Source organism: Sphaeramia orbicularis, chromosome 3 (assembly GCF_902148855.1).
Source record: "Sphaeramia orbicularis chromosome 3, fSphaOr1.1, whole genome shotgun sequence".
NCBI classification, from domain to species: Eukaryota; Metazoa; Chordata; class Actinopteri; order Kurtiformes; family Apogonidae; genus Sphaeramia; species Sphaeramia orbicularis.
In genome coordinates this window covers 37,841,303-37,867,978 of record NC_043959.1, presented here as the reverse complement: position 1 = coordinate 37,867,978, position 26,676 = coordinate 37,841,303, and the positions used below count along the sequence as shown (strand labels likewise).

General features: G+C 35.6%; 1 protein-coding gene across 3 annotated transcripts in view; it reads right to left on the bottom strand.

Annotated features, from left to right (window-relative positions):
• Positions 1-3,220: 3,220 nt before the first annotated feature.
• Positions 3,221-26,676, bottom strand: part of slc6a2 (solute carrier family 6 member 2) — a 36,003-nt gene continuing 12,547 nt past the window's right edge. For all 3 annotated transcript variants that reach the window (XM_030129730.1, XM_030129744.1, XM_030129737.1), the window contains exons 5-15: positions 24,182-24,320; positions 22,423-22,557; positions 21,971-22,074; positions 16,278-16,402; positions 15,246-15,358; positions 14,866-14,994; positions 13,105-13,204; positions 11,085-11,185; positions 7,793-7,960; positions 5,768-5,839; positions 3,221-4,948 (exon numbers count right to left, since the gene is read on the bottom strand). In XM_030129730.1, the coding sequence (XP_029985590.1) occupies positions 4,925-4,948; positions 5,768-5,839; positions 7,793-7,960; positions 11,085-11,185; positions 13,105-13,204; positions 14,866-14,994; positions 15,246-15,358; positions 16,278-16,402; positions 21,971-22,074; positions 22,423-22,557; positions 24,182-24,320 (1,210 nt within the window). In that variant the 3' untranslated portion in view covers positions 3,221-4,924. The remainder of the gene's footprint in view (positions 4,949-5,767; positions 5,840-7,792; positions 7,961-11,084; positions 11,186-13,104; positions 13,205-14,865; positions 14,995-15,245; positions 15,359-16,277; positions 16,403-21,970; positions 22,075-22,422; positions 22,558-24,181; positions 24,321-26,676) is intronic.

Genomic DNA, 26,676 nt, shown 5'->3' with positions numbered 1-26,676 from the left:
TCCTCTTCTCCAATAAAATTTCAGCAAAGCCAGATATGGCAAGCAGCTTGAATAGATTAAAGGTTTCTTCTGATCTACAATAAAGAAACATCTCAATAAGGAGATATAATGATATCTGACGTTTTTAAAGTACTGGTCTAAAGGTTAATTCAAAACCAAATATGCAATATGAGAGAATAATAACTGACACTTTTCTTGCTAGCTAAGACAGCCTTGAAAGGTTTTTTTTTTTTTTTTTCAATGAGAAATTATAGCAGTTGTATTTGTGCACTGTGTTGAATAGGGTAGAAACCGAACCACTTTGGACACTGGCTGTTTATTCCTGGCAGAAGAGTATACAGTCAGTCTCATCAGTAATACCTGAACGTGTTCTCATACTGTTGAGCTAAAATTTAAAAAAAGAAAAAAAAATAGCTAGCAAGATAGCTAACTCACCATGTGTTAATCATACTATGAACAAATAAGTAAAAACAGTCACTTTCACACAAGAATATGCTCAACCGATAAGGAACTAAACGTTACACAAATATAATCATGTAAAACAACCATTTCAACATGAAATTAAAATAAATAATGTAAAATAAGGACGGGACTGTAGTGTACTCACCAGGTAAACAGCGCAGCTAAACTGTTGTTATCTCCCTGGGGTGCACGACCCTAGTCAGCAGGGGTGCTGCATTCAAAGACGATAAAATAAAATTGTAATTAATACAATAACAGTGTGAGAGATTGCACATTACACATATTAACTCCGTTACACAATGTTCTGAATGTAACCACCAAAGTTTATAAGTATTGAAAACATATATATTGAGTCTTGTCAAAACAATACAGCAAAACACACATACAAGGGAGCTTCAAAAAGTTAGTTGAAATAGAACATTCTGACATGGTTTAAACCGCATGGCTCTCAGTTTTACACATATGGACTTAAAGGCCACTGTCAAGACTTGCAGAAGTGTATTGACTTACGTGGAGCATATGTGGAAAAATAAAGATCATTACTTAACCCTTTAACTCCTGACTTGTCAGTGGTGAGTGTTCCGTATGTATGGTTTATTTTACATATTCATAATAATTCAACAGTTTGTTCAATAGGAAAAATTTTAAAACCTGCTGATAGATTAGACCATGTGCTTTCCATAGATGTCTGAGCATGCTCAGTACACCCACCGCCACCTGTGTAATGGGGGGGCAAATTACAGAGCAGTGAGTGAAACCGACAGTAAAAATAGATGGTTTGGGCTTCTTTTTTTTTCTTTTTTTTTTTTTTTTTTTTTTTACACCATTTTCCTTGTTGTTTTTTGTTTTTTTTACTTTTGTTTGCAGACTCGCAGTGTTGTGGTGATTTTCCTTTCTTTTTCACTGAGTTTAGACCATGTAATTGCTTTTTCAACCAAGCGTTCAATCAAGTGCCAAAAACAGCTGGAGTGATTTAGACAAATAGCCCTTAAACAAAAACTTTTGGGTCAAAAATCAAATCCTTGATGTTCAACATCTTAAATCTCTTACTGACGTACATTCTGAGTGCCTTATTTAGTAAAAACCTGTCAAACTTCAATTCCTCTCTTTGTCTTTTTCTGTTATTCCAATCTGTTTTGACCCTAAAACACACAGTAAAGTAAAACCACTGAAGTAAAGGAACACAAGCACATACTCACAGCAGCTTCTATGACACTGAAACAGATGCAAATTCACAGCAGCACATTTACCTGAAATAATGTCTCAGGGGTTGAAGGGTTAAACCTTTTTTTTTTTTTTTTTGCAATTGCCCTTTTTTCACAAACTTTTTGAAGACCCTCTGTACAATATGCAGTCGTGGAAAAAATTATTAGACCACCCCTTGTGTTCTTCACTGTCTTGTTCATTTTAATGCCTGGCACAACTAAAGCTTGTACGACAAATATAATAACAACAAAAATATTTCATAAGAGTTTAATTTCAGAGCTGATATCTAGCCATTTTCCATGGTTTTCTTGATAATAACCCAAATCACTTAAGTTCTTACATCAATAGCTATGGCATTGTACTGACAAAAACAGTGCTTTTAAACATCCCATATTTTCTTTTCTGTCTGCTTTAGTCACATGATACACACAGGAGTTAGTACTTGATTGCATAACCATTGTTATTGTTATAATGTTTTTTTCCGCAACTGTACATTAAGTGTAATACATATATTGATTGTTTATTGTTACTGAACTGTGAAACCTGGCATATGTGCAACAGAAAAATAGTAGCATAACCAGCAAAGGTGTAAACAATACACAGTGAAGGCCTGTATGGCAATAGCATGGCAGGTGAACAAAAAGAGAGAGACAGCAGAAAGGCAAAGTCAGCCCTAACAGAAGCAGTGACAACACACAGCTGGTGGGACAAAGAATGACCAAGCACTGTAAAGCATCAATACCACAAAAATAACAGGTAGACCAGTAGTTCCCAACCTTTTTTGGCTCATGACCCCATTTTAACATCACAAGTTTCTAGCGACCCCAGACATTCAAAACTGAGACATTTTTTTTTGCTAAAACTAATTTGTTTTTGATCATGTAATAGTTTGCTATACTATGTACAAATAAATGTTAATTTTGGTGACATTTAGTCTATAAAATGTAAATTATTATGGACGGAGGAAGAAAAGCCAGGTGTAGATTACTGCACAAAGTGAGAATTTTATTTTCCTCGGTCAGAATATGTACAGTCAGTCCAGCTTGGATTTGCAAGGCTGCAAATTAATACTGAAAAAACAATAACTCAAACTATGAATTATGAAAGAGCTGCAGCATCTGAAACCGACCACAATGAACATTTGACAGATAAACAGTACCACAGTGCTTCAGTTTCAGCTTCACAGTTTGTTATGTCTTTTGTGTTGGGATTGTCTCTCTCAACTCACCATATATTTTTTTATTAGTACGTTTTTATTTTTATCAATTACTAGAAATTTCAGGCAACCCCAATGTTGAAAAACACTTACGTAGACCAGCTTTGTAATTACTATCCTCTGAAGATCTACTCAAAAACATTGTTAATGCCTTTGTAAATGCATCATATTATCAGTCCAGGATGATGATACAACCTTTTTTTTTAGACACACAGCATTGAGCATGTTAAATATAATCTATGAGTATAAAACAAGGGGTCACGCATGAGAAAAAGTGATAAAATATGATTATTCGGCCTAAAAACCGCATTATAAATCACATCACAGGCTTTCAAGTGTGTGTAGAAGAAATTCTTTATTATCATACTGTGAATACTTCAGACTTCTTCATAGATATGTCATACACGTTCAACAGGACATTAGGTATTGTACACAATATTTTTGTAAACATAGTTCAGGAAAGCCAGGGTTTATTCGTTCACATTCATATGTGACAAGAAGTGGCCCAGGGTTCCACTGAAGAATATTTTTTCTAAATAGTTCCTCTTAGCTATACATCAAACACCATGTTATGACAGTAGACAGTTACGTTTAAAATACTTTACATTCACGTTTTGTTATAAACAATTTGATAAATACAAGATTAGATAAAACAAAAGAATATATTTATATATTTTTATATCTTCTTATATATTCCACATATATTAGATTTTTTCTTTGTGGCTTTATTCCTTTCAGGAGGGGTGTTCTGTTATGATATAAGGTTAAAATTCAACTTCAGTTTCTTTTCAATAAATTAAAAAAAAAAAAAGAGAAACAGAACAAGATAAGCAAAAAACATCCCTCAAGGAAAGTATTGGCACTTCGATGGTGATGAAGGAGGAGGAACATCAACATATATTTTATATTAAAGTGAGAGTTGTGTGTATTGAACGTACACTAGTTCATATACAGTTGAGTAAAAGAGGCATGTGATTCCTCCATTTACGATACTGCACGCAGGACAATCTACAGTTGGCAACAAAATCCCAAAATGCAGACACACCTACTCTTCTCTGTGTCGTTGGGTTAAAGCCACAGATATTTCCTAGAAAGACTGAACAGATGAAAACTTGTAAAAGTCAGACAACGATAATACAAAACAGTAACAGTGATGCCAATTTTTTTTTTGCTGAATTTTCCACCTTCAGCTCGGCCGAAACCAGAATCAACCTGCATTGAGATTCAGTTCTGTAACTCTAACCTTGTAAAGCAAAAGAGGTGAATAAAGCTTTCCCCAGTTCTTTTAAAGCTTCAGAGTTCTGTGTGTATTATTCCCTTTTCTGTAATATAGTGTAACACAAAATCATTAATATCAGGCCTATTTTCTCTCTTTCTCAGTGTGTTGTTGGCCTCCAGCTCTATGACATGAATATCAATGGACTGGGTCAAAACCGACAGATTGCTATCCACAAACTGTGGTTGAATTTTGCGGGTTCCTGAGTCAACACAGTTTTATTTTCTCTCATATGAACTGTAACAAACATGGAGTGTCTTGCTTTATAAGGCACTGACACAGATAAGCAATTCTGCTAAAAGAACTTCTTGTAATAATAATCTTATAATAAATAATCACAGGCCTAAAAAACATCTCTAAAAAATTTAAATATAAGGGTACCCTGTATAGGAATACACAGGAAAATTGTTCTGATTTTCTTTAGATAAAAGTCACATCACAAACTAAACTGAAATCATAACTACAGTTATGATCAATCAAAATTGCGTATAAAAACCACAATGATGTCCACAGACATGTAGTGGCATGTTTTCTCCATGTGGTGCCACAGCTTTATGACCTGAATTAAACTGAAAATGCCAACAGGTGTAAGTTTAACATTAAAGCTACTGTTGGCAAATAAAGGCTGGGGGTGGTAGAAAAGAAGATGGAGGCTGCTGAGAAATGATGGAGCCTGTTGCTCTCCTTGTCCATCCAACCACCGGTGGCACACAGGGACTCCAAACTCCAAAAAGATGTGAAGATGTGGGAGGGAGGTGCAGTCTTCAGATGGCCAACCAGTGCTTGAGCTGAAAAAACAAACACTTGGGTGTTACATTACTCTCTCTTTTTTTTTTTTCCTCAGTCACATGACAAACCAACCCCCAGTAAATCCAGCTGTAAATTATCCAGTATTCTACCATCGTTGTCCTTTCGTCACTGAAAACTAAAAACCGTAAGGGTAAGGGTGCAAATCCAGCATGACTGCAGCCAATTTACCAGTTTAATTTAAAGGGGTCATATTTTGTTTTTGTTTTTTTTTTAAGCGAAATTATTCATTTTAAAACATTTCCCTGTGGTCTACATAAACCGTAAATGCTATACTTGGGTCTGAATTCTTCATTAATTAAACTCCACAGGTCCATCTTCAACCCTATTTTTGAGTAATGACATGAAAAAGGTCATTTTGAGCGCTGGCCCTTTAAATGCCCCGCCCCCTCCAGGTTGCTGACTGTGCTGCTCTGTCCCATTCAACCAACAACTGAACATTTTAGGTAATCAGCTCAATATTTCAGTATAGACTACAACTGCTGCTGCTGAAAAACAATTATGGCATCCTCTGAGAAATGTTCGTCAGAAATCTTGACCTTGTATGTGCAAATGTCGTGACTTAACTAGTTATACATGTAACAAATTAAGCAGGAATTGAAACGGGTTGTAGAAATTCACTTGATTTTTGCCAGAATGAATATAAAGATAGCTTTGCAGCACCTGGAGGGTTCAAATTCAAACTTTTGGAACTATTAGGGTCCAAATACACAAATAAATGTATCAAAGACTAATAAAAGTGGGTTTAGCAAGATATCACTCCTTTAACACTATTAGAAAAAAGAAAACTGTGGACTTACTCTGAACTGGCGTATATTTCCCTCTGCCACCTTGTGATGTTCATGTTCAGGTGTGATGCAGTAGGCTATCCTCTGCAAAACAAATCAGCACAACACGTTATACACAGCATGTGAATATATGTACATTTGACTGTAATACTTAACCATCCAGTAATTTCAATTTTTTGTCATTTAACCCATAAATACCCAAATGTCCACCTTCGATCTAAAATGTTTAATATCTATTTATTTACTAATCCCATCAGTAAATGTAAATAATTGGTGTAAAACACAGTTTGTCATCTTTTCATGGTCATCAGATATGACCCATTTGGACGTTCAGAGGCTCCGTAGTTACCGTGGAAACACCGTCATCTTCTACAACATTGATTCACCAGCAAAACCCATGGAGTTGGATCAATGACAGTGGTTGGATACACTTACTTTATGCTCAGTTTATGATATGTTTTGCAGAAAAATTTATCTTTTTCTCCAGTTTTCTCTGTTTCTGATAAATTAACCCTCAACTTTAATCTGAGCTTTAATAAACATCTACATAATCAGTACAATAAATATAGGAAAATACCCGATTTTCACTTAAAAAGGCAAAATGCAGAGGATAATATTAGAGTAAATGGTGAAAAATTAGTTAAGACAGATTATAAATAGAGAAAAATTTAATTTCAGAACTGCCACAAATATAACACTGGGTCTTTATGGGTTAAATTATTGCATGGCATGATTTATCATAATATTTCGTGGTTGTACTGTTGCCGATAGCCTATGAAGTTGGGAGTAAAATACCTCTTTACTTACTCTCCTGAATTGATTGTGCTGATTTGATGTTATTTATTCTTGGTATTCTTAAAAAAGTGTAACTGGGACTCAGTTTGTAATCATTGCATCAGGTCAAAGGTGATTATTGCTGTGTGCAAAAAAAAGGGATGTGTCTGAAAACAAAACTATTCCTAGTGTACTTTATCATACATATACAGTTGCAGAAAAAATCATTAGACCACCCTTGTTTTCATCAATTAATTGCTCATTTTAATGCCTGATACAACTAAAGGTACATTTGTTTGGACAAATATAATGATAACAACAAAAAAAGCTCACAGTAGTTTAATTTCAGAGCTGATATCGAGACATTTTCCATGGTTTTCTTGATAATAACCAAAACTAGTTAAGTTCTTACATCAATAGCTGTTGCATTGTACTGACAAAAACAGTGCTTTTAGGCATTCCATGTTTTCTTTTCTGTCTGTTTTAGTCACATGATACACGCAGGAGGTAGTGCTTGATTACATAACAATTGTTTCTGATGACATTTGATGGTCTAATCATTTTTTCTGCAACTGTATTTAACATTTAATTAAGCAGGAATGACTCAGTAAGTCTGTCCTGACAGAAGATTTTATTATTATTTAACTATATAGCTGGAAAAAAAAAACTACTCTATGACATCTTTTCCACTGATTAGTCCTTATCAAGAACACCCAGATTTATATTATAGATGTCATGAACTCAACCCTTGATAACAGGAAAAAATAAATAAATCAGGAAGGACTCATGTCTGGAGAACCTGAGAAAAACCCTCAGCCGTACCCTACAGTAGGTACCATGAGGAAATTCCATTTGGATGTGTGTTTTTACAGTAGAATGAAGCTGACTCTGGTTGACTGCAGAGGGATGAAAATAGCTCTCCGGTGCTGTGATGATTAGGATCATAAATCTTCCGTGATTTAAAGCAATCACAGTGCTCTCACAGTGCCCGTGTCGTCAAGTTAAAGAAAGAATGTTCACTCGTAAATCAAAGTGTTTTCAAGGTTTGTTTCTAAGAAGAGTCTCGTGTAAGGCCTACAGCTACTATCACACCATCTTGCAATGTTTACATTCAGGAACTGTTATGCAATGACTGTTTGCACTGTGTGAAATCCTGTTGTATTTGTACCATAAATGTTAACATAAAACCTCTTCAAGACTACCTGTTTCTCATCTCACTACCCTGTAAAATTCACCCTATATGATACATGCTTTTATACTGACCTCTTTGAATGTTCCTGGTACACTTAAGAATTTATACAGAGCATAGCAGGGGACGAACAGCATGGAGGACATGGCGATGCCCCAGCCCACGAGGTTAGACCAGTGAGGGAAGACGTAATCATCATACTTCAGTGGTGACGATGTCAGAGTACTGGCAATAACAACAAACTGTGAAAGAGAGGGGGAATAAAAACAAAATACATAAAGAGAATTACTCACCCCATTTCCAGGAAAGATTTATTGCATTTTCTAAAATACCATAAAATATTATATATTTTTTTCACTGATTAAATATTTTTAAAATAGTTGTTTTTTTGTTTGTTTGTTTTTTTATCAAGAATTTGACACTTGCAAATCATTTAAAAAACACTGAACAACCTGCATTCTCCGCCTACAACAATACAAGGGTGTAAAGTATTGGGAAAAATTGGACTTTTTCATTCAATCTCTGGACAGTAAACAGTATGTAAATGTCTGAATGTACCTGTGAGCATTTCTATGTTTGTTGTGTACCTTATGCAAAAAGAATAGAAATAAAGTCCAAAAAAAAAAACACTGAACAAATTGAATTATATGGAAGTGGGTCAGTGAAAATGACAACACTGAAACTCTTTCGTTCGTACTTCTGTCACATAAATAAAGGTTTAAGCAGGTTTAGAAACCGCAGATTGGAGTTTTTCCAGTAATTTAGGAAAGCTCCTAATGTTTCTGGAAATGGTTTTGAATTTTTAACTCCATCTAATGTTCAAAGTTTTCCAACAAAAAAAAAAAGACAAACGATTAAAGACAGACACTGGAAAGGAGGAGGGAAACTGCAGTAAAAGTCAAACACAGACGGAGTGTGACCCAGCCAAAACAGTTTTTTTTTTTTTTCAGAACAGATGCTCCTTATTACAGCTCTTCTGTAACTTCTCAAAAAAAAATTACTATTTATTGAATTCAATTGACTTGGACATCTGTAGACAGTTTAATAAAACAAATCTTCCTCTCTGTAACCTGATTCACCCATGCTTGGCAAAGTTCATGACTGGGATTCATGTGTTCTGCCCTGAGGAAACATAATTTTCAGTCTTGTATCATGGAGAGGTAACTACATCCTCTGTTTGTTCCAACTGTCTAAAGGCCATAACACTGTACTCTGTCTATGTGCAGTGCCAGCTTTTATAAGGTCTAAGAAGTAAATGCAGCTGATACGTCATTGAGATGTTTCTTTTACTGTTTGTCTCTCATGTATTGTTATATGAAACTTAATGTCACCAGAATAAATTCACAATTTGCCAAGTTAACAGAAACTGGGAACATGATAGTGTTTTTTTTAGATGCTGCTGAAGGAAACTGAGAAGCTAATTAGTATAAATGTGACAAACATGTACATATCCGTCACCTCTAAGCGACGTGCAGCTTGGAAGATGACCAGTAGTTGGTTTTCTCAAACCTTTGTCCTGTATTTTAATTCTTTAGGCGATAGACTTTCCTTTCTCTTTAGACATTTGACTCTTGATGGCAGAAAATGCACAGGTGTAATGACCTTAATTCATTTGGGCTACATTCCATATACAGTCATGGAAAAAATTATTAGACCACCCTTGTTTTCTTCAATTTCTTGTTCATTTTAATGCCTTAAACAACTACAGGTACATTTGTTTGGACAAATACACTGCAAAAATCTAAATCTTACCAAGTGTATTTTTCTCATTTCTAGTCAAAATATCTCATCACACTTAAAATAAGACATAATCACCTAAAGAGTAACTTTTCAGTGAGATATAAGAACTTATTTTTAGACAGTAGATCTTGAAAATCTTACCAAGATAATTTTCACTTGTTCCATTGGCAGATTTTTTTGCTCGAATTGCGCAAAAAAAAAAAAAAAAAAATCTTTAATTAAGCAAAAAAAAATATCTGCCAGTGGATCAAGTGAAAATTATCTTGGCAAGATTTCTTGAAATAAGATTTTCAAGATCTAATGTCTGAAAATAAGTTCTTATATCTCACTGAAAAGTTACTCTTTGGGTGATTATGTCTTATTTTGAGTGTGATGAGATATTTTGACTAGAAATGAGAAAAATACACTTGGTAAGATTTAGATTTTTGCAGTGTATAATATATAACAACAAAAATAGCTCATAAGAGTTTAATTTCAAAGCTGATATCTAGCCATTTTCCATGTTTTCTTGATAATAACCAAAATTACTTCAGTTCTTACATCAATAGCTATGACAATGTACTGACAAAAACAGTGCTTTTAGGCATTCCATGTTTTCTTTTCTGTCTGTTTTAGTCACATGATACACACAGGAGTTAGTACTGGATTGCATAACCATTGTTTCTGATGACTTTTGATGGTCTAATAATTTTTTCCATGACTATGTGAATCCTTTCTAAGGTTTTGAAATGTGTGTGGTTACTCACTGACATGACTTTGTGAGAAACCTAAAATGAAACACATCCATCATTTCCAGTTTTTTGCAACAAGCTAAAATGTGTACATGTACGTCCATCAGTGCAAAAGCTCATGTTCAGTGGAATAAAACTCCCATGGTAGGGTGACTATTATTTTCCGAACCCCATTTTTCATCTCTTGTGATACTTTTACAATAGTGTAACGAAAGAAGACACATGTAATAATTACACCTCAATAATTTGACAATTTCTGGAAGGATGTGCTTTCTTTTGCAATACAAAGCTTGTCACTGAAGCAATGTTCAAACAATGTGAATTTATATTCGTTTTTGTCCCTTTTTCTCACAATGCGGAGGGAGCAATTCTCTTGCAGCTGCTGACTTCCACAGTTGCCTCAGGCAGAGCGCAGACAGCCGTGTGTATTGAAGGAAACACATGACTGTCTCCACCCACCCTCGGACAACAGTTGACACAGCTTTGCGCTTCCTCTAATGCACGTGGAGGAGCCAGATAATTATTCCACCTGCTAGCACAGAGCTCCAGGAGCGTGAGAGGTGTAATAAAGTTAACACTACCCCCACGGATGCCCATACCTTCTGGCTCAGACCCAGAGGCAGCACAATTTTAATAGAGTTCGAATCGTGTGGCCGACACTGCATCACTGACAGACCTCCCAGCGTACTGTATCTAATGAATCCCAGAATGAATTATATCCTCACACACAGCCTGCACGCCCCCATGAAGGGAAGATTTAGGAGGATAACAACCATTTAACTAGTTTTTCCATTCTTTAAAATATCTTTATGTTATTTTCTTTTATCTGTAGGATTCTTCAGGGATTAAAAATGTAGTTTCTCTCTCTAATGTACTTGTATTGTATTCTTCTCACCAGCAGAAAAGCCGGGCTGACAAATTTCCAGCATAACCTCCAGTAAAGTCCTGGTTTAAAGCCCATCATGCGCTCAATATCTTCACTGAAGCGGTCCACACCTGGAAGAAGACGCACAGCAAAAGTTATATGTTTTATATTTACTTGTCAGATTACAGTTCAGTCAGTTTATCATTGCTAAGTATGTCTTCTCCCCAGGCGGTAGGTGGGAGTGCAACACATGATGGTCTACACCCTTGTCCACTACATTTTTTCCCACTGTGGACTGGACTTGGCTGACCTCAGGGTGACATGACTCATATGTCTTCCGACCTCATACATAATCATATCATGTCGTCTATGCTGTTGTCAAACATATGTTATTCTCCTCTTAGAAGTAGTCCCTCCTGAGTTTGTTTAATATGAACCTGTTTTCTATCTGTCTCATCTAAAAGTGTACACAGGGTTAAGAAATTGTTTTTATTGAATCTTTATTTAAACAAGCATTCTTACTGAGATTAGAATCTTTTTTACATGAGAGATACACAGTCTGATCACTGACACAGGCTTTGCTCTGTCCACAAATATCTTTATGGCTGGTGCTTTGTTTTACTTCTGTTTGTCTCATTAATTACCCTGACCCCTGAAGGTTCAGTTTGTTTGTTTGTTTGTTTGTTTGTTTGTTTGTTAACATTGTCGCAGCAAAACTATCAGTTAGATTCATGCCAAATTTTGTTTATCGATTGCCACTGTCCAAGAATAGATCTGATTACATTTTGGGAACAGTAGGTCAAAGTTCACATTTTTTATGAATTTTTAAAATCTTTTTTTTTCCCATTTATTTATAATGGGTAACATTTCAAATGTTTGTAGCTGCAAAACTATTGGGTGAATTCATACCTAATTTAGTTTATATATTGCCAATGATGCAGAATCGATGTGGTTACATTTTGGGAAAAGTAGGTCAAAGTTCACATTTTTTATGAATTTTTAAAATCTTTTTTTTCCCCCATTTACTTATAATGAGTGAAATTTCAAATGTCTGTAGCAGCAAAACTATTGGTTGAATTCATACCAAATTGGGTTTATAGATTGCCAGTGACCCAGAATAGACGTGGTTACATTTTGGGAAAAGTAGGTTAAAGTTCACATTTTTTATGAATTTTTTCAATCTTTTTTCCCCCCATTTACTTATAATGGGCGCAGTTTTGAATATCTACAGGGTGGGGAAGCAAAATTTACAATGAAAATTTAGTTGTTTTTTCTCAGCAGGCACTACGTTAATTGTTTTGAAACCAAACATATATTGATGTCATAATCATACCTAACACTATTATCCATACCTTTTCAGAAACTTTTGCCCATATGAGTAATAAGGAAAGCAAACGTCAAAGAGTGTGTGATTTGCTGAATGCATTCGTCACACCAAAGGAGATTTCAAAAATAGTTGGAGTGTCCATAAAGACTGTTTATAATGTAAAGAAGAGAATGACTATGAGCAAAACTATTACGAGAAAGTCTGGAAGATACTATTAAAGAAGAGTGGGAGAAGTTGTCACCCCAATATTTGAGGAACACTTGCGCAAGTTTCAGGAAGCGTGTGAAGGCAGTTATTGAGAAAGAAGGAGGACACATAGAATAAAAACATTTTCTATTATGTAAATTTTCTTGTGGCAAATAAATTCTCATGACTTTCAATAAACTAATTGGTCATACACTGTCTTTCAATCCCTGCCTCAAAATATTGTAAATTTTGCTTCCCCACCCTGTATAAAAAATCTATTTTGTTTCAATTGACTTCAGACTTGGCACATAGATATTGATATGCTGACATCACCACATGCATAGGCAAGATGACATCAGCTGGATCGATGCCAAAATAAGCTACAATATGTGCGAGGGGCAGGGTTTGCTGTGCCTGTCCCCACTTGTTGCTTGTTTTATTTGCATTGTTTCATCCTCTGATGGGTGTCATTCATCCCTTTTTTTTTAGTGAGAGTACACAGAGATAAAACACACAGGTTACTAAACAATTGCTTACCATAAAACCATGACACTCCAATGGCCTCAATCAACACACCAAATAGTATAGAAGTCCCTGCTGCATACTTATCTAACAGGGTCAGCACGTAGATCCCACCCTAAACAGAGGGAGAAAGGCAGAGAAAATGAAGTGACTGTCAGTGTGTGGTATATAAATCCACACCCCAGAGAATAAGCGGCGCCTGTTGTGCAGTCAGTAAGAAATAGTCAGTGCCTGAACACAATAAGCAACATGTTATTGTTTGTACTTTGAGGGGTGTTGGAACACAGATGCAGACCTGATGTTTCTAAAAAAAAAAAAAAAGAGAACAGATGAGCCTCGAATGGACCAACAGAGAATTCAGCATGTTTTAAGTGTTCAGTAACTTTTTGATCTTTGTCCTCGGGGGGGAAAGGCTGAATCTGGAGTCAGGAAACCAGCATGGGAAAGGCACCATTCACTCTCTCAGTGGTTTCATTGATTTGATTAGAGGAAGGAACCATGTGATTGTCGAACTTAATGCCTTTCTGTCTGTCAAAGATTGTATTTCTGTAATTGATAAGCATCTCTCCTCTTTGGATATATAAACGATTTGTTTCCTGGATACACCTTTAATTAAAGTTTAATGTGATTTCAGGCAGTGATGCAGTTGCTCTTTTGAACATGTCTTTGAAACTTGCCTGTGACATTTTCCAGTCTTTTTTTTTCCATGTCTGCATGATTTCAGGACATCCCGTTTTGACATGGATGACCATTACTTGTCATTCAGAACCAGCCTGAAATCCCCTTGTAGACTATTGTAGCAAATTAGCCTCAAAATTCCACTGTTTTTGTAAAGAGTTGCGGCTCAACACTCTAATACAGTAACAGTGTTATTAATTTCATGAAATTCTACTGACTTTTGGATTTTTTTTTTGTTGTTGTTTGGATTATTGACTGGAGGAACTGGTCAATAGAGCATTAATAAAATAATGTACATACCCAAGACTGGAAAGTTTGTTTGATTACTACTATGCTAATTATGCTTCATGTCACTAATTTGCATCATAGCTATTATAGGTGCTATATTCAAATTAACAATCTCTAACAGTTTAGCATCTGCTTGACAGCAACATCACAAATACATTTTTTTATATATATATATATATATATATATATATATGTGTGTGTGTGTGTGTGTGTGTGTGTGTGTGTGTGCATGTGTGTGTAGGGAGGCAAGGGGTATTGTTTTGGTTCGTTTTGTATGTTTCTTTGTTTGTTAACACTCTAGCAGCAAAAACTATTGGTTGAATTCATACCAAATTTGGTTTATAGATTACCGGTAATGCAGAATAGATGTCATTACATTTTAGGAGAAGTCGGTCAAAGTTAAAATTTTTTATGAATTTTTTAAATCTTTTTTTTCTTCCATTTACTTATAATAAATTTATTTTAAATTTTTTATTATAATACTTATAATAAAATTTCACATGTCTATAAAAACATAAATTTTGTTTCAATTTACTTTGAATTTGACACATATACAGAGACAACTGATATGCTGACATCAGCACATACATAGACATGATGACATCAGCTGGATCGATGCCAAAGTAAGCTACAATATGTGTGAGGGGCGGGGTTTGTTGTGCCTGGCACCACTTGTAAATAAATTTAGCAGTAAGCGCTAAAGTCACCTGTACATTATATTCACAAGTATGCAATATTTAACTCACACTAAAGCAAAACACCAGTTACAACAAAACGTGGGACTATCACACAACAAAATTTGGCACTAACATTTGTAATGCAGAGCAGGGCAACCAGGAAAGTTCCAAAGGCTGTGGCGAAGGTGAAAATCTTCCTGTTTCTCTTGAGAATCTTAAAGTCATCTGTCAGTCCTGTGATGACCGCCTCCATCCCACCCATCTGTTGAATACAAGTCAATACAGACATGACACTCAAAGTCAGCAAAATGGGATTTCTATGAAGCTTCAGCATGACAATAATGACAAAGAGCAGAGTTTGTAACAAAAAAATGTAATTTTGCCATGAAAATAATGTACTATTGTTGTAATAAAGCAAAAGTAAAGTTGTACAGTGCAGTTTTAATACATGACTTTACACTATTTGGTTCATTTAGAGATATTGGATGTCCTGTAGTATTGGTTTGGACTCACCGAGCTGTCAATGCCCAGAGTCAGCAACATGATAAAGAATACAACAGCCCAAAATGTTGAGCCAGGCAGGGTAGAAATTGCCTCAGGATAGATGATAAACACCAACCCTGCTCCTGTTTATAGATAAACACATAGAGACATGAACATACAAATTAATTTAGTTTGGACTTACAGGTTTTATATGGGTGCTCCTATGAAACTGGGTTCATTTTGGTACCTGGCACTTTGCCAGCTTTTGAGACCCAATAATAAAACAGAAATTTGGACATATTTCCCCCCAGGATGTACCTAATGATGACCTCAGACAAATGCAAAAAAATTATACTCTTGCTCTGAGCCATCCCAAAATTAATGAATTTTTAATAAAATATTGGGGCCAAAAATAGGACCAAAATTGGGACAGGAAAAGCTACCTAGGTGTCAGTGCATTTGATCTGATAAAAATGGCTTGAAATGGTCTTATGTACCGCTATAAATAAAGACACTGTGTTAACTTTGATGATCCTAGTGGTTTTTCTAATCCAGACATGTGGGTTTTTCATGAATCTGCAGTCTCATTTCAGGTTTCGTGTGTAACCCATTGTGTCCACTGGTGTTACATGCGGAACCTGCCCAGTTAAACAAATAAATTGCGAGTGATTTTGCAACAGCGGTAATTTTTGTGAAACACTGCCTTGTGTTATTAGTTCAATTCCCATAATGTACCTGTGAGAGAATAAAAAGATATTTGAAAAAATAGTAGAGTGTAATTTTCATGTCCTTTTTACTGTGTTACATGCAGATTTTTGTATAAAAATAATATAAAATTAATATAAAAATGTGTTTTATCTGAAAAATAGTTTCTCTTTTATCTCAGTAAATATTTATTTTTAAAATAGACCCAAAGTGCTTCCAAACTTGCTTCATAACATTAGTCTACATCTGGTTTGAATTTTTAGCCCCTCTGTCCTGTTTTTAAGGACCAGTTTCATAGAAGCACACATATGGAATCAAAAAGTAAAACTGTATTTATGAATATCTATATTTCCTTACCCTCTGTTGCTACATCTTCTATTTTCACACCATGTTTGTAGGCCATGTATCCGAGCACAGAGAAAATGGCAAATCCAGAGAAGAAACTGGTAACGCAGTTCACAGTGCTGGTCAACAGAGCATCCCTGGAGAAAGATAGCACACAACATGAAAAAGACAAGGTTGCAAAATAGGTTACATTCCTTTAAGAGAAGAACTTTCAATCATCTAATATCTAAGCTGCAGGGCTTGATATTTTTTGGCATTAATGGGCAGAAATTCCAAGAGAGTTGCAGAAGAGAACTGACTATTTACATTATATCTAGTGTTTTCAACCACTCCTTCAGTTGCTCAATTTCAACAGGCGCTGAAAGCCTGTAACCTTTCTAGCCTGACTTAAAATTCACTAAACTTACGGGCTTAACAGACTTAAACTCCATTTTTTTCGACCACAAAAAATTTGTTATGAACTTTTGCTGCTAGAAAACTTTCCTCAAATGTAAACACTGGTTTCTATTTTCATTCCATGGTGTTTGTTTCTCAAACCCCACTAATTTGTTACTAAGTAAGAACTGTTTATTAGTACTTAGAGCCTTCGCAAATCCCACTTGACATTAGGCCACACACGCACTGCCCTAAATGAGATATAAAAGAGGAGGAGGTCCGGTTTTAGTGTGAAGGCAGAGAAAAGGATCAAGGCCAGGAAGGGAATGAGCTATGAAGCTAAAAATGTAATTTTACACAAACAGAAGGTGAGGAGAAGGTCAGGATGTGTGACAGAAGTAGCTCAGGGACATCTGAAGGAAACAGTTTTTGTTGGATTTTGTTACTTACTTTACTACCAACAAAAATCAGTATGACTTGAAGCATGTGGTGTAGGTGAAATATTTCATCAGCTTGTCATACCATCCTTTCAGACAAGAAATTGAAGCCCTGAAATAACATAAGTATCTCTTTACTGGCATTCTATAGTCACCAATGTAACACAATCTGGATTGTAACTAGTGGAAAAAGTCCACTATAATAAAAACAAATATCAAGTAAAATAATTTGATGAAACAAGTGGCGCCAGGCACAACAAACCCCGCCCCTCACAAATATTGGAACTTATTTTGGCATCGATCCAGCTGATGTCATCATGTCTTTGCATGTGCTGATGTCAGCATATCAATTGCCACTATATATGTGCCAAGTCTGAGGTAAATTGAAACAAAATTGCTTTTACAGATGTGAAATTTCACCCATTATAAGTAAATGGGAGAAGAAAAAAGATTATAAAAATTCACAAAAAATTTAAACTTTGACCTACTTTTCCCAAAATGTAATGACATCTATCCTCCATCACTGGTAATCTATAAGCCCAATTTGGTATGAATTCAACCAATAGTTTTGCTGCTACTGATGTTTGGAATTTTGCCCATTATAAGTCAATGGGGAAAAAAAGATTTTAAAAATTCATTAAAAATTTGAACTTTGACATACTGTTCCCAAAATGTGATCAGATCTATTCTGGGTCACTAGCAATCTATAAACCCAATTTGGTATGAATTCAACCAATAGGTTTGCTGCTAGAGTGTTAACAAACAAACAAAGAAACAAACCGAACCAAAAACAATACTCCCTTCAGGGAGTGGGGTAATAAAGGACAAAACATTATTGTCATACTGAAGCTGAGTTTTGTCAAATATCCAATAATGAGCTGATTGTAGATAATATTGCACATGTAGTTGAAACTTCACATTTTGGTAGCAGTGCAGAAGAGTCAGTAGTTCAACTTGGAGTTAAGTGTCCTGTTTGTCCATGGATACACATATTTTTAGTCTGTTTGTTGTGGTTTAAATGCTCTTCTAACCAACAAGACTCACCTGATCATTCCTGTGTTTCTGTCTTAATCAACTTTACAGTTTTATCACGTAGCCAACTGAGGCGGTAGTAAATGAGGCACCCCTGCAGATGTGTACAAATGAATCTGGTCTGAACAGAGCAATACTATAACAGCTGGCAACATCTACTGAGGGTAGGTGAATTGAACACCTGTGTACTTTTTTTTCCTTTCCTTTCCTTTTTTTTTTTTTTTTTTTTTTTTTTTTTTTACAAATGTTATAATGCAGAGTGATCCAAATTGGCTGCCTCTGCATCACCATCAATGTTGGTGTAATCACAAGAAGTGGTGTGTTGTGCTGTTTTCAGCTATAGATTGCAGATTTGTAATATATGTGGTCATTTTTAAGTCTATTGCCACCAGTAGGGATGTGTTTCATCACAATTAATTCATATTAGTTTAAATAACATACTTGTGAGTGTCTAGTATCACATTAAACTAAAGTAGTAAAAACCATATGAGAAACTACTCTTTTACTACTATTGCTTTATTTTTTGGTTGCTGAGAGAAACACAAGAAATAACGTATGCATATGGATATAAAGAGATGTGTTTAGTCACAATGTTACAGCTTATACAGTATGTAGTATTGATATTCTGAACTAAAAAAAAAAAAAAGGGGGAAGTACAAACATACACAGGTTTTTTGCACTTAGAGTACTTATGGCATAAAAGGCTTTGGAAATTTGGCACTACCAAAGGTTCGAACTAACAGGAAGAGTTTTTGTCTGCATGTAGGGTGAACAGTCTGGACCTTCATCACAAGCAAAGCCAAAATATCCACAGTTTTAAAGCACTTTACAAACGTATGGTCTGGTCACAGTACAGGGAAGGCGGGGCTTATTGTTAACTGCTGGGCCATTCCATCCTTGGCTCTTTCTTGCCATGTTGGTATGTGTCACTTCCATTATCATTGTTGGTATGTAATTGTTGTTGAAATATATTATATTATAAGATATCCACACTATCAGTTAGATTGTTACTATGTGTAATATATATCAGTTTTCCTCATCTGTTTACTATCTGTTATTTATATTATTAGGACTCTAAACAGATGTAACTTTATCATTAAGGACACAAAGCAATGTGTTTTGCTGTATAAATGAGAGATGGGGGTAGGATTTAATAAGTTTTCTTCTTCCCACTCCTTGTCGAGCAACACATATTGAATTTATTTTGTTACAAGTGTACATAGCAATTGTTATATTGTCTTGACTTATTGTTCTTGATTTATTAATTTATTTGCTCTGTTATTAGTTCCTTGTACACACACAAGTTTTGTTTTTTCTTCTGCTAGAAACAAAGAGAAAGAAAGAAAGAAAGAAAGAAAGAAAGAAACAAACAAACAAACAAACAAACAAACAAGTTGTCCACCAGAAAACACTCACAGCTACTGAAACAACCAATGAATTAAAGCTTATAGTATCACTCGCTGAATGAAATGTAAAGCTAAATGGTTACACACATCTGTATAACAGTACCATTAAGTTTCCACCTTAAAACAAAATTCAGTCAATCAAAATTACTCTGCTGCCTTATAATGTTCACATGCTGCATCAGCTGATAGTTTACATGATAGCTCTGTTAGCTTAGTTCTGTTTCTAAACCCAAAAATAAAAACAGTGACAGTAAAAGCACAAATCTCCTCCTCTTTCTTTACAGGTTGTGTTATCAGTAGCTGCACCAAAGATCTGTTTTGAATCGTCCAAATGAGGTCAGACCTGTCACCGTTTAGTCTGAACCACGGATCAACAATTGGTAAAAAACACGATGACACATACACTTTATACCTTTGTAGTCTTCTTATTTGAACTCTGCAGTGGATAAGAAATGTTTTCAGTGACTTCAACAACAAACTTCTGTTGCATCCACTGGAGAAAACAATGCCTAATTTTTTTCTTTTCTTTTTATCACTTTACTACTCGTGGCTTTAGAAGTTGCATTTTAATGGTTCTCATTGTCAATTCGGCCTTGGCGGTGAGTAATTTCATTGCATATCTCTGCAACACAATACAATGACAACACTAAACTCTATTCTAAATGCTCCAATAATGCTTTCAGGTAATCTTTGAGTCTTTCAATGCAAAAATCAAAATCTTACCAAGTGTATTTTTCTCATTTCTAGTCAAAATATCTCATCACACTTAAAATAAGACATAATCACCTAAAGAGTAACTTGTAAATGAGATCTAAGAACTTATTTTTAGACAATAGATCTTGAAAATCTTATTTCAAGTAATCTTACCAAGATAATTTCCTCCGCCAAGGAACGGCAGAGGTTATGTTTTCATCAGAAAAATAGTATTACTTATTAGTTATTACTTATTGCTAGTAATACTTAATTCAAGATTTTTTTGCTCAACTCAAGCAAAAAATCTGCCAATGGAACAAGTGAAAACTAGAAAAGCAACCCCAATCACCACCAAAATGTACCGTACTTTCCGGACTATAAGCCGCTACTTTTTTCTCGTTTTGAACCGGCTTACACAGCGATGCAGCTCGAGTATAGATTTATACGGGCTAACGGCCACCAGGGGGTGCGCTAGCAGGAAGCACAAAAGTGAGACAGACAGGTGGAAGAGGTGATGTGGAGAGGAGAAGTTTTAATCTTAACTTTTAACAATCATTTTGCGTGCCATGCACAAACCCTCATCATGGAAAACACACGAAGAAATGCATATTTTGTAGCTTTTAAGTTAAAAGCAATTGATCCATCTGTCTAAGAAGGAAATAGAGCTGCAGCACAGAAGTGCCATTGAGCAACAACAGAGGAGAGACGTAGAAGGTGTATGACGGAGAATTTGAGGCTGTTCAACTCCAACACTGAAGAAGACGACTGCAGTGGTTTCAATGAGCAGAAGGAAGATGAAGATAGAGATCAATGACTTTTCTGGGTTTTTTAACCAGCCGTGTTCCTGCCGTTTTACTGTCGTGTTACAGGCACTGTTTGGAAAAAAGCAGTTAAGGTATGGAAATAAATACTTAAATAATCTTTCTGTTTACCATCTTTCTGTGTAAATATCCCATGTCACAATGTGGACACCTGTGGCTTATAGTCAGGTGCGACTTAAAGTCAGCCGCGGCTTATATTCTGGTGCGCCTTATAGCCCAGAAACTACGGTAATCATTTGTTCCTTGTGCCAGTATCAACATTTCCTGAAAATTTCATCAAAATCCATCCATAACTTTTTGCGTTATCTAGCTAACAGACAGACAAACAAACCCTGATGAAAACATAACCTCTGCTGTTCCTTGGCAGAGGAAATTATCTTGGTAAGATTACTTGAAATAAGATTTTCAAGATCTATTGTCTAAAAATAAGTTCTTATATCTTACTAACAAGTTACTCTTTAGGTGATTATGTCTTATTTTAAATGTGATGAGATATTTTGACTAGAAATGAGAAAAATACACTTGGTAAGATTTTGATTTTTGCAGTGATTTTAAAGCAGAAATACTACATACAGCTCCTTTAAAAGAGTAATATTCTATACTAGTGTTTTGCCAGCAGCATCTGCCTGTAACAGCACCACTGCCATTTATTAATGTGGAAAAAAAAAGATAAGCCAGGTGCACCTCATGTCTGCTTTATGTGAGAAGGAGCAGCACTATGACAAACCAGTCAACATATAGCCTCCGGCCATTACCTGGCAACCGTTACTGGCCTGTACTTTATCTGCCTGGTTTACACCTGGTTGTTTGGGTCATATGGACAGATTAGCATCACCTCTGCTTCTTGGTTATCCAGTTACACGGTGCAGAAGGTAAGCTGCTTAAAAACACCTGCATGTGTATGTGTGCTTGTTACAGACAAATACAGCATAGTTTCTTACCTGTAGCAATTGTTGTCAAACTTGTTGTAGCTGGCAAATGCGATGAGCACACCAAATCCTGCTCCAAGTGAGTAGAATATCTGAGTGGCAGCATCTATCCACACCTACAGCGACAATAAAGGAAAAAATTTTCCCTGATCAAACCGCAGGAGTTTCTGTGGAAAACACATCTATATTACATGTACAAATATATCTCTTTCCACCAGAAACGTCTGGTCCTGGTTTCCAAAATATGCGAATTGAAGTCCTTACATAACTGCCACCTAATGTTCTGTAACAAGTAAACTTTTCTCCACTGTTGCGCATACAGTACATATAGGCCCAGCAAATCAAGATTGTATCTTAGGAATGTATGTATACAGCACACAATATATGTTCAGTCACACATACAATCAGTGTCTGAGGCAGCAGAGAGAAACATGAGGTTGTGGTTGTCAAGGTCAGTCTCTTACCTCTAAATTGTTGAGCCGATTGAAATCAATGTGTAGGTATGCTTTTATGCCGTCCATTGACCCTGGTAGAGTGATGCCCCGGATCAGCAACACAAAAAGCACCACATAGGGCATGGTGGCAGTGATGTACACCACCTAGATAAACACATGTGAAGAGAAAATGTGTTACACTGCAAATTAATTGGTTCTTACAGTGATAAAAAAAAACAAACTTAGATTTAGAAATGTTAGATAATTACCCCACAGGGGAGGCAAGGGGTATTGTTTATGGTTCAGTTAGTTAGTTAGTTAGTTAGTTAACACTCTAGCAGCAAAATTATTGGTTGAATTCATACCAAACTGGGTTTATAGATTGCCACTGACCCAGAATAAATCTGATTATATTTTGGGAACAGTAGATCAAAGTTCACATTTTTAATGAATTTTTTAAATCTTTTTTTCCCCCATTTACTTATAATTGGTGAAATTTCAAATGTCTGCAGCAACAAAACTATTGGTTAAATTCATACCAAATTTGGTTTATACAGGGTGTCCCATAAGTCTCCATACATAGGAGACATAATACATTCCATACAAGTATGGTTCTAACATGTATTTCTTTATATTTCTTCTTTATAGTTCTTCAGCAGACACGTATTGAAATGTGTTCCCAACAAAATGGCAGTCATATAGAGCATATTATATAAATTAAAATGGTTTATGTCAAGAAATGTTTATTTTTCCTATGTATGGAGACTTACGGGACACCCTGTAGATTGCCAGTGACCAAGAATAGATGTCATTACATTTTGGGAAAAGTAGGCCAAAGTTCAAATTTTTTAGGAATTTTTGAAATCTTTTTTCTTCTCCCATTTACTTATAATGGGTGAGATTTCAAATGTCTATAAAAACATCAATTTTGTTTCAATTCACTTCAAACTTGGTACATATATAAAGGCAACTGATTTGCTGACATCAACACACACATAGACATGATGACATCAGCTGGATCGATGCCAAAATAAGCTACAATACATAAGAAGGGCGGGGTTTGTTGTGCCTGGCACCACTTTTTTATCTTGTTTTAAGAGTTAATTTCTTATTTTAAGTGTTCATACATCTGTAGACATGCTTATTTCTAGATTTAACAATCTTAATTCAAGAAATCTCGTCAAGGGAAATCATCTTGCGGCATGGACAGATATTTCACTTGTTTTGAGTACCTTTTTCCTCAGATTTAGTGTTTTTATCTTGTTTTTAGACACCCCTTTTTTGCAGTGTACAAAGTATATAAAGATTAAAAGTATAAATTAGAACATAGGATTCGTAGGGACCACTTTTGTTCTATTTGCTTTTATAACTCAAAATTTCTTCCCTTTTTTTTTTTTTTCCAAACCCAACATACACTACTACTTTAATTTATCTGCTTTGTTTTTAAGTGTATTTTGTATATAATTTCAACAGGCAAACAATGTATACAATACATGTGGTTGTATGCAGAATCAAAGCCAATCTGCTAAATGGTACAGTGATATTTTATATAGGGTGGGGCTCTGTTGGAGCATGGGTGGGGAGTAGGGGGTGGGGAATGACTCATGTCTGTAGCATATTTAGCTTGTACAGTTTCTGCATAAATACCAAGAAAAAGACTTTGAGCAAAAAAAAGTGAATTAACATCGCAGGAAAACAAACAAACACAACTCCTAGGCTGAAATTCCTCTTCAAGGCAGAAAAATACAGTAAATGCAAGGTGGTTTTGTTTTGTGGTTGAGTTTTATACCTTCCCTGAGGACTTTACACCTTTCCACAGGCTGAAGTAGAGGATGAAGACGACCACAACCAGACACAAAGTCAGCTCCCATCGTGGCAGGCCGAGGTCCTGGATTCCCTTACTCTGATGAAGATGCAACACACCCCGCCTATAGAAGACCACCCAGCAAAAAGGGGAGAGAGCTATCTATATTATCTGCAAACAACACATGGTTCCCAAGCAAAACAGCGTTAAATACTACTTGACATGTGTAGCATGATATAGGTATGGCTGCATCTTAGTTATAGGAGTTTTTGGGCCCACCCAGTCTCCTCATAAGATGGAGAAATATAAACAAAGCAGCCAACACTGCAGAGTTTGAGAAACAGCTACGAGATCAGTGTTACCATTTGTTAAAGTATTCAGGTCAGTGTCTATAAAAAGGCATTTAAATTCTATTCAACACTAATGCAGTGTGTGAAATAGTAAATTATGACTCTTATGTATTATCAGCCATTCCCTAAGAGACAAAAAAAAATGTGCGATGAAGGGGAATGTCTTCTATTATGACATAATGAAACAAAGGGAAACAAATGGCATTTCAACATATTACATCCAGCTGCAACCTCAGTCTTTTCATGTCTACTTCAAGTACTGGGTAAGAAGTCTGAGTGGAGTTGGGCCAAAGTTCACTTGATGCTCTGCTTAAAAACTCCCTAATATTTTATAAATGCATGATAAGTGTATGTTTTCTTTCTGAGCATGAACTGGAAAAGTCTAATGCCATGGTCATCAGTTTGCATCACACACATGCATCATGCGAGACTCAGGCTGGATACTGTAGTCCCACTGGAAGTAAAGGGATCAGGTGAAATTATCCTGGTCTTAAGAAATTAATTACTTAATGTAAAAATCTGTAACTACCCCTATAACGCCAAATGTATCATATTTGATACATGAGTTCTGAAGCCCTTTACATGATCAGTGTGATTTTTTTTTTCTTGAAAAACCTGATGTATACAATTAGATACATGCAATACACAGATAATCCACCAGGGGGGAGGAATTCATTCCCCAGAGGCCTTTCCAGTGACACTACAAGACTGTCATTAACTCTTTAAAGCCTGATGTGTCATCACTGACTCACCCTGCGCATATGCAGTTTGGATGGTTGTAACTCTTTCACTGTTCGTGCAATTGGAAAAATGTTAATGGTTTCTGAAACCACAGATTTTGCACGTTATAAGCCTTACTATATCATTATGGTAATTTCAGTCACACCTGTACTAGAAGCCTGAGAAGAAGCCATTTTATCAGTATTATGACATGCAATAAATTGTAAATGACTGCTAGATTTTGAAAGATCTGAGACAAAACTGCTCTGAAAAATGGGCAAACAGACTCACTCACAGCATATTTTCTAACCTTTTTATAGTTGAAATAAGAAAAAAAAAAAGTCCATGCGGACCATTTTAGGTTTAGGGTTTAAAGGGTTAATGAGGAAGGAGGCAGAACTTTGCCAATTTTGAAAAGGAATTACCAATTTGTTAGACATGTTTGTGTTATATTATGTTTTTATTTGTTCAAAAATAATAATATTTGAGCATTGAGACCTGATGTAACAAGTATGATAAAAAAAATTTAAACTTATGCATGGAAATTGATATTTGAGGAAAAAAAAAAAAACTGGGTTGTTCAGAAGGACCAATAAAGGCTCCAGTTTTAAAGAACTGGAATTTTTTGTCAATGATTTAATGGTTCAGGCTCTACTGGGTTAATGTAAAAATCTGTAACATATTAACACCTTGTATATGTTCTTTCTTCAGCCTAGCACAGTAAGTTTAGGTATTACCCCCAAGTCATGCTGTTTTTGCTACCATCATGAACAAAATACACATTATAAATGTAACAGCATTAAAGGGGTCATATTTTACTAAACCTACTTTTATTAGTCTTTGGTTCATTTATTTGTGTATTTGGACCCTAATAGTTCAAAACATTTGAATTTGAACCGTCCAGGTGCTGCAAAGCTCACTTCATATTCATTATGGCAAAAATCGAGTGGATTTCTACAACCAGTATCAATTCCTGCTTAATTTGTTACATTTTATAACTAGTTACGTCACAACATTTGCACATATAAGGTCAAGACTTCCAACAAATATTTCTCAGAGTACGCTATAACTGTTTGTCAGCAGCAGCGGTCATAATCCATACTGAAAATATGCCGATTACCTAAAATGTTCTGTTGTTGGTTGTATTTAATGAACACAAGGGGCTGAACGGGACAGAAAGCACAGTCAACAACCTGGAGGGGGTGGGGCGGGAAGTGGCTCATTTGCATTTAAAGGGCCAGCGCTCAAAATGACCTTTCTGGTGTCATTACTCAGAAATAGCTTTGAAGATGGACCTGTGGAGTTTAATTAATGAAGAATTCAGACCCAAGCATAGCATTTACAGTTTATGGAGACCAAAGGGAAATGTTTTAAAGTGCATAATTCCATTTAAAAAAGCAAAATATCAGT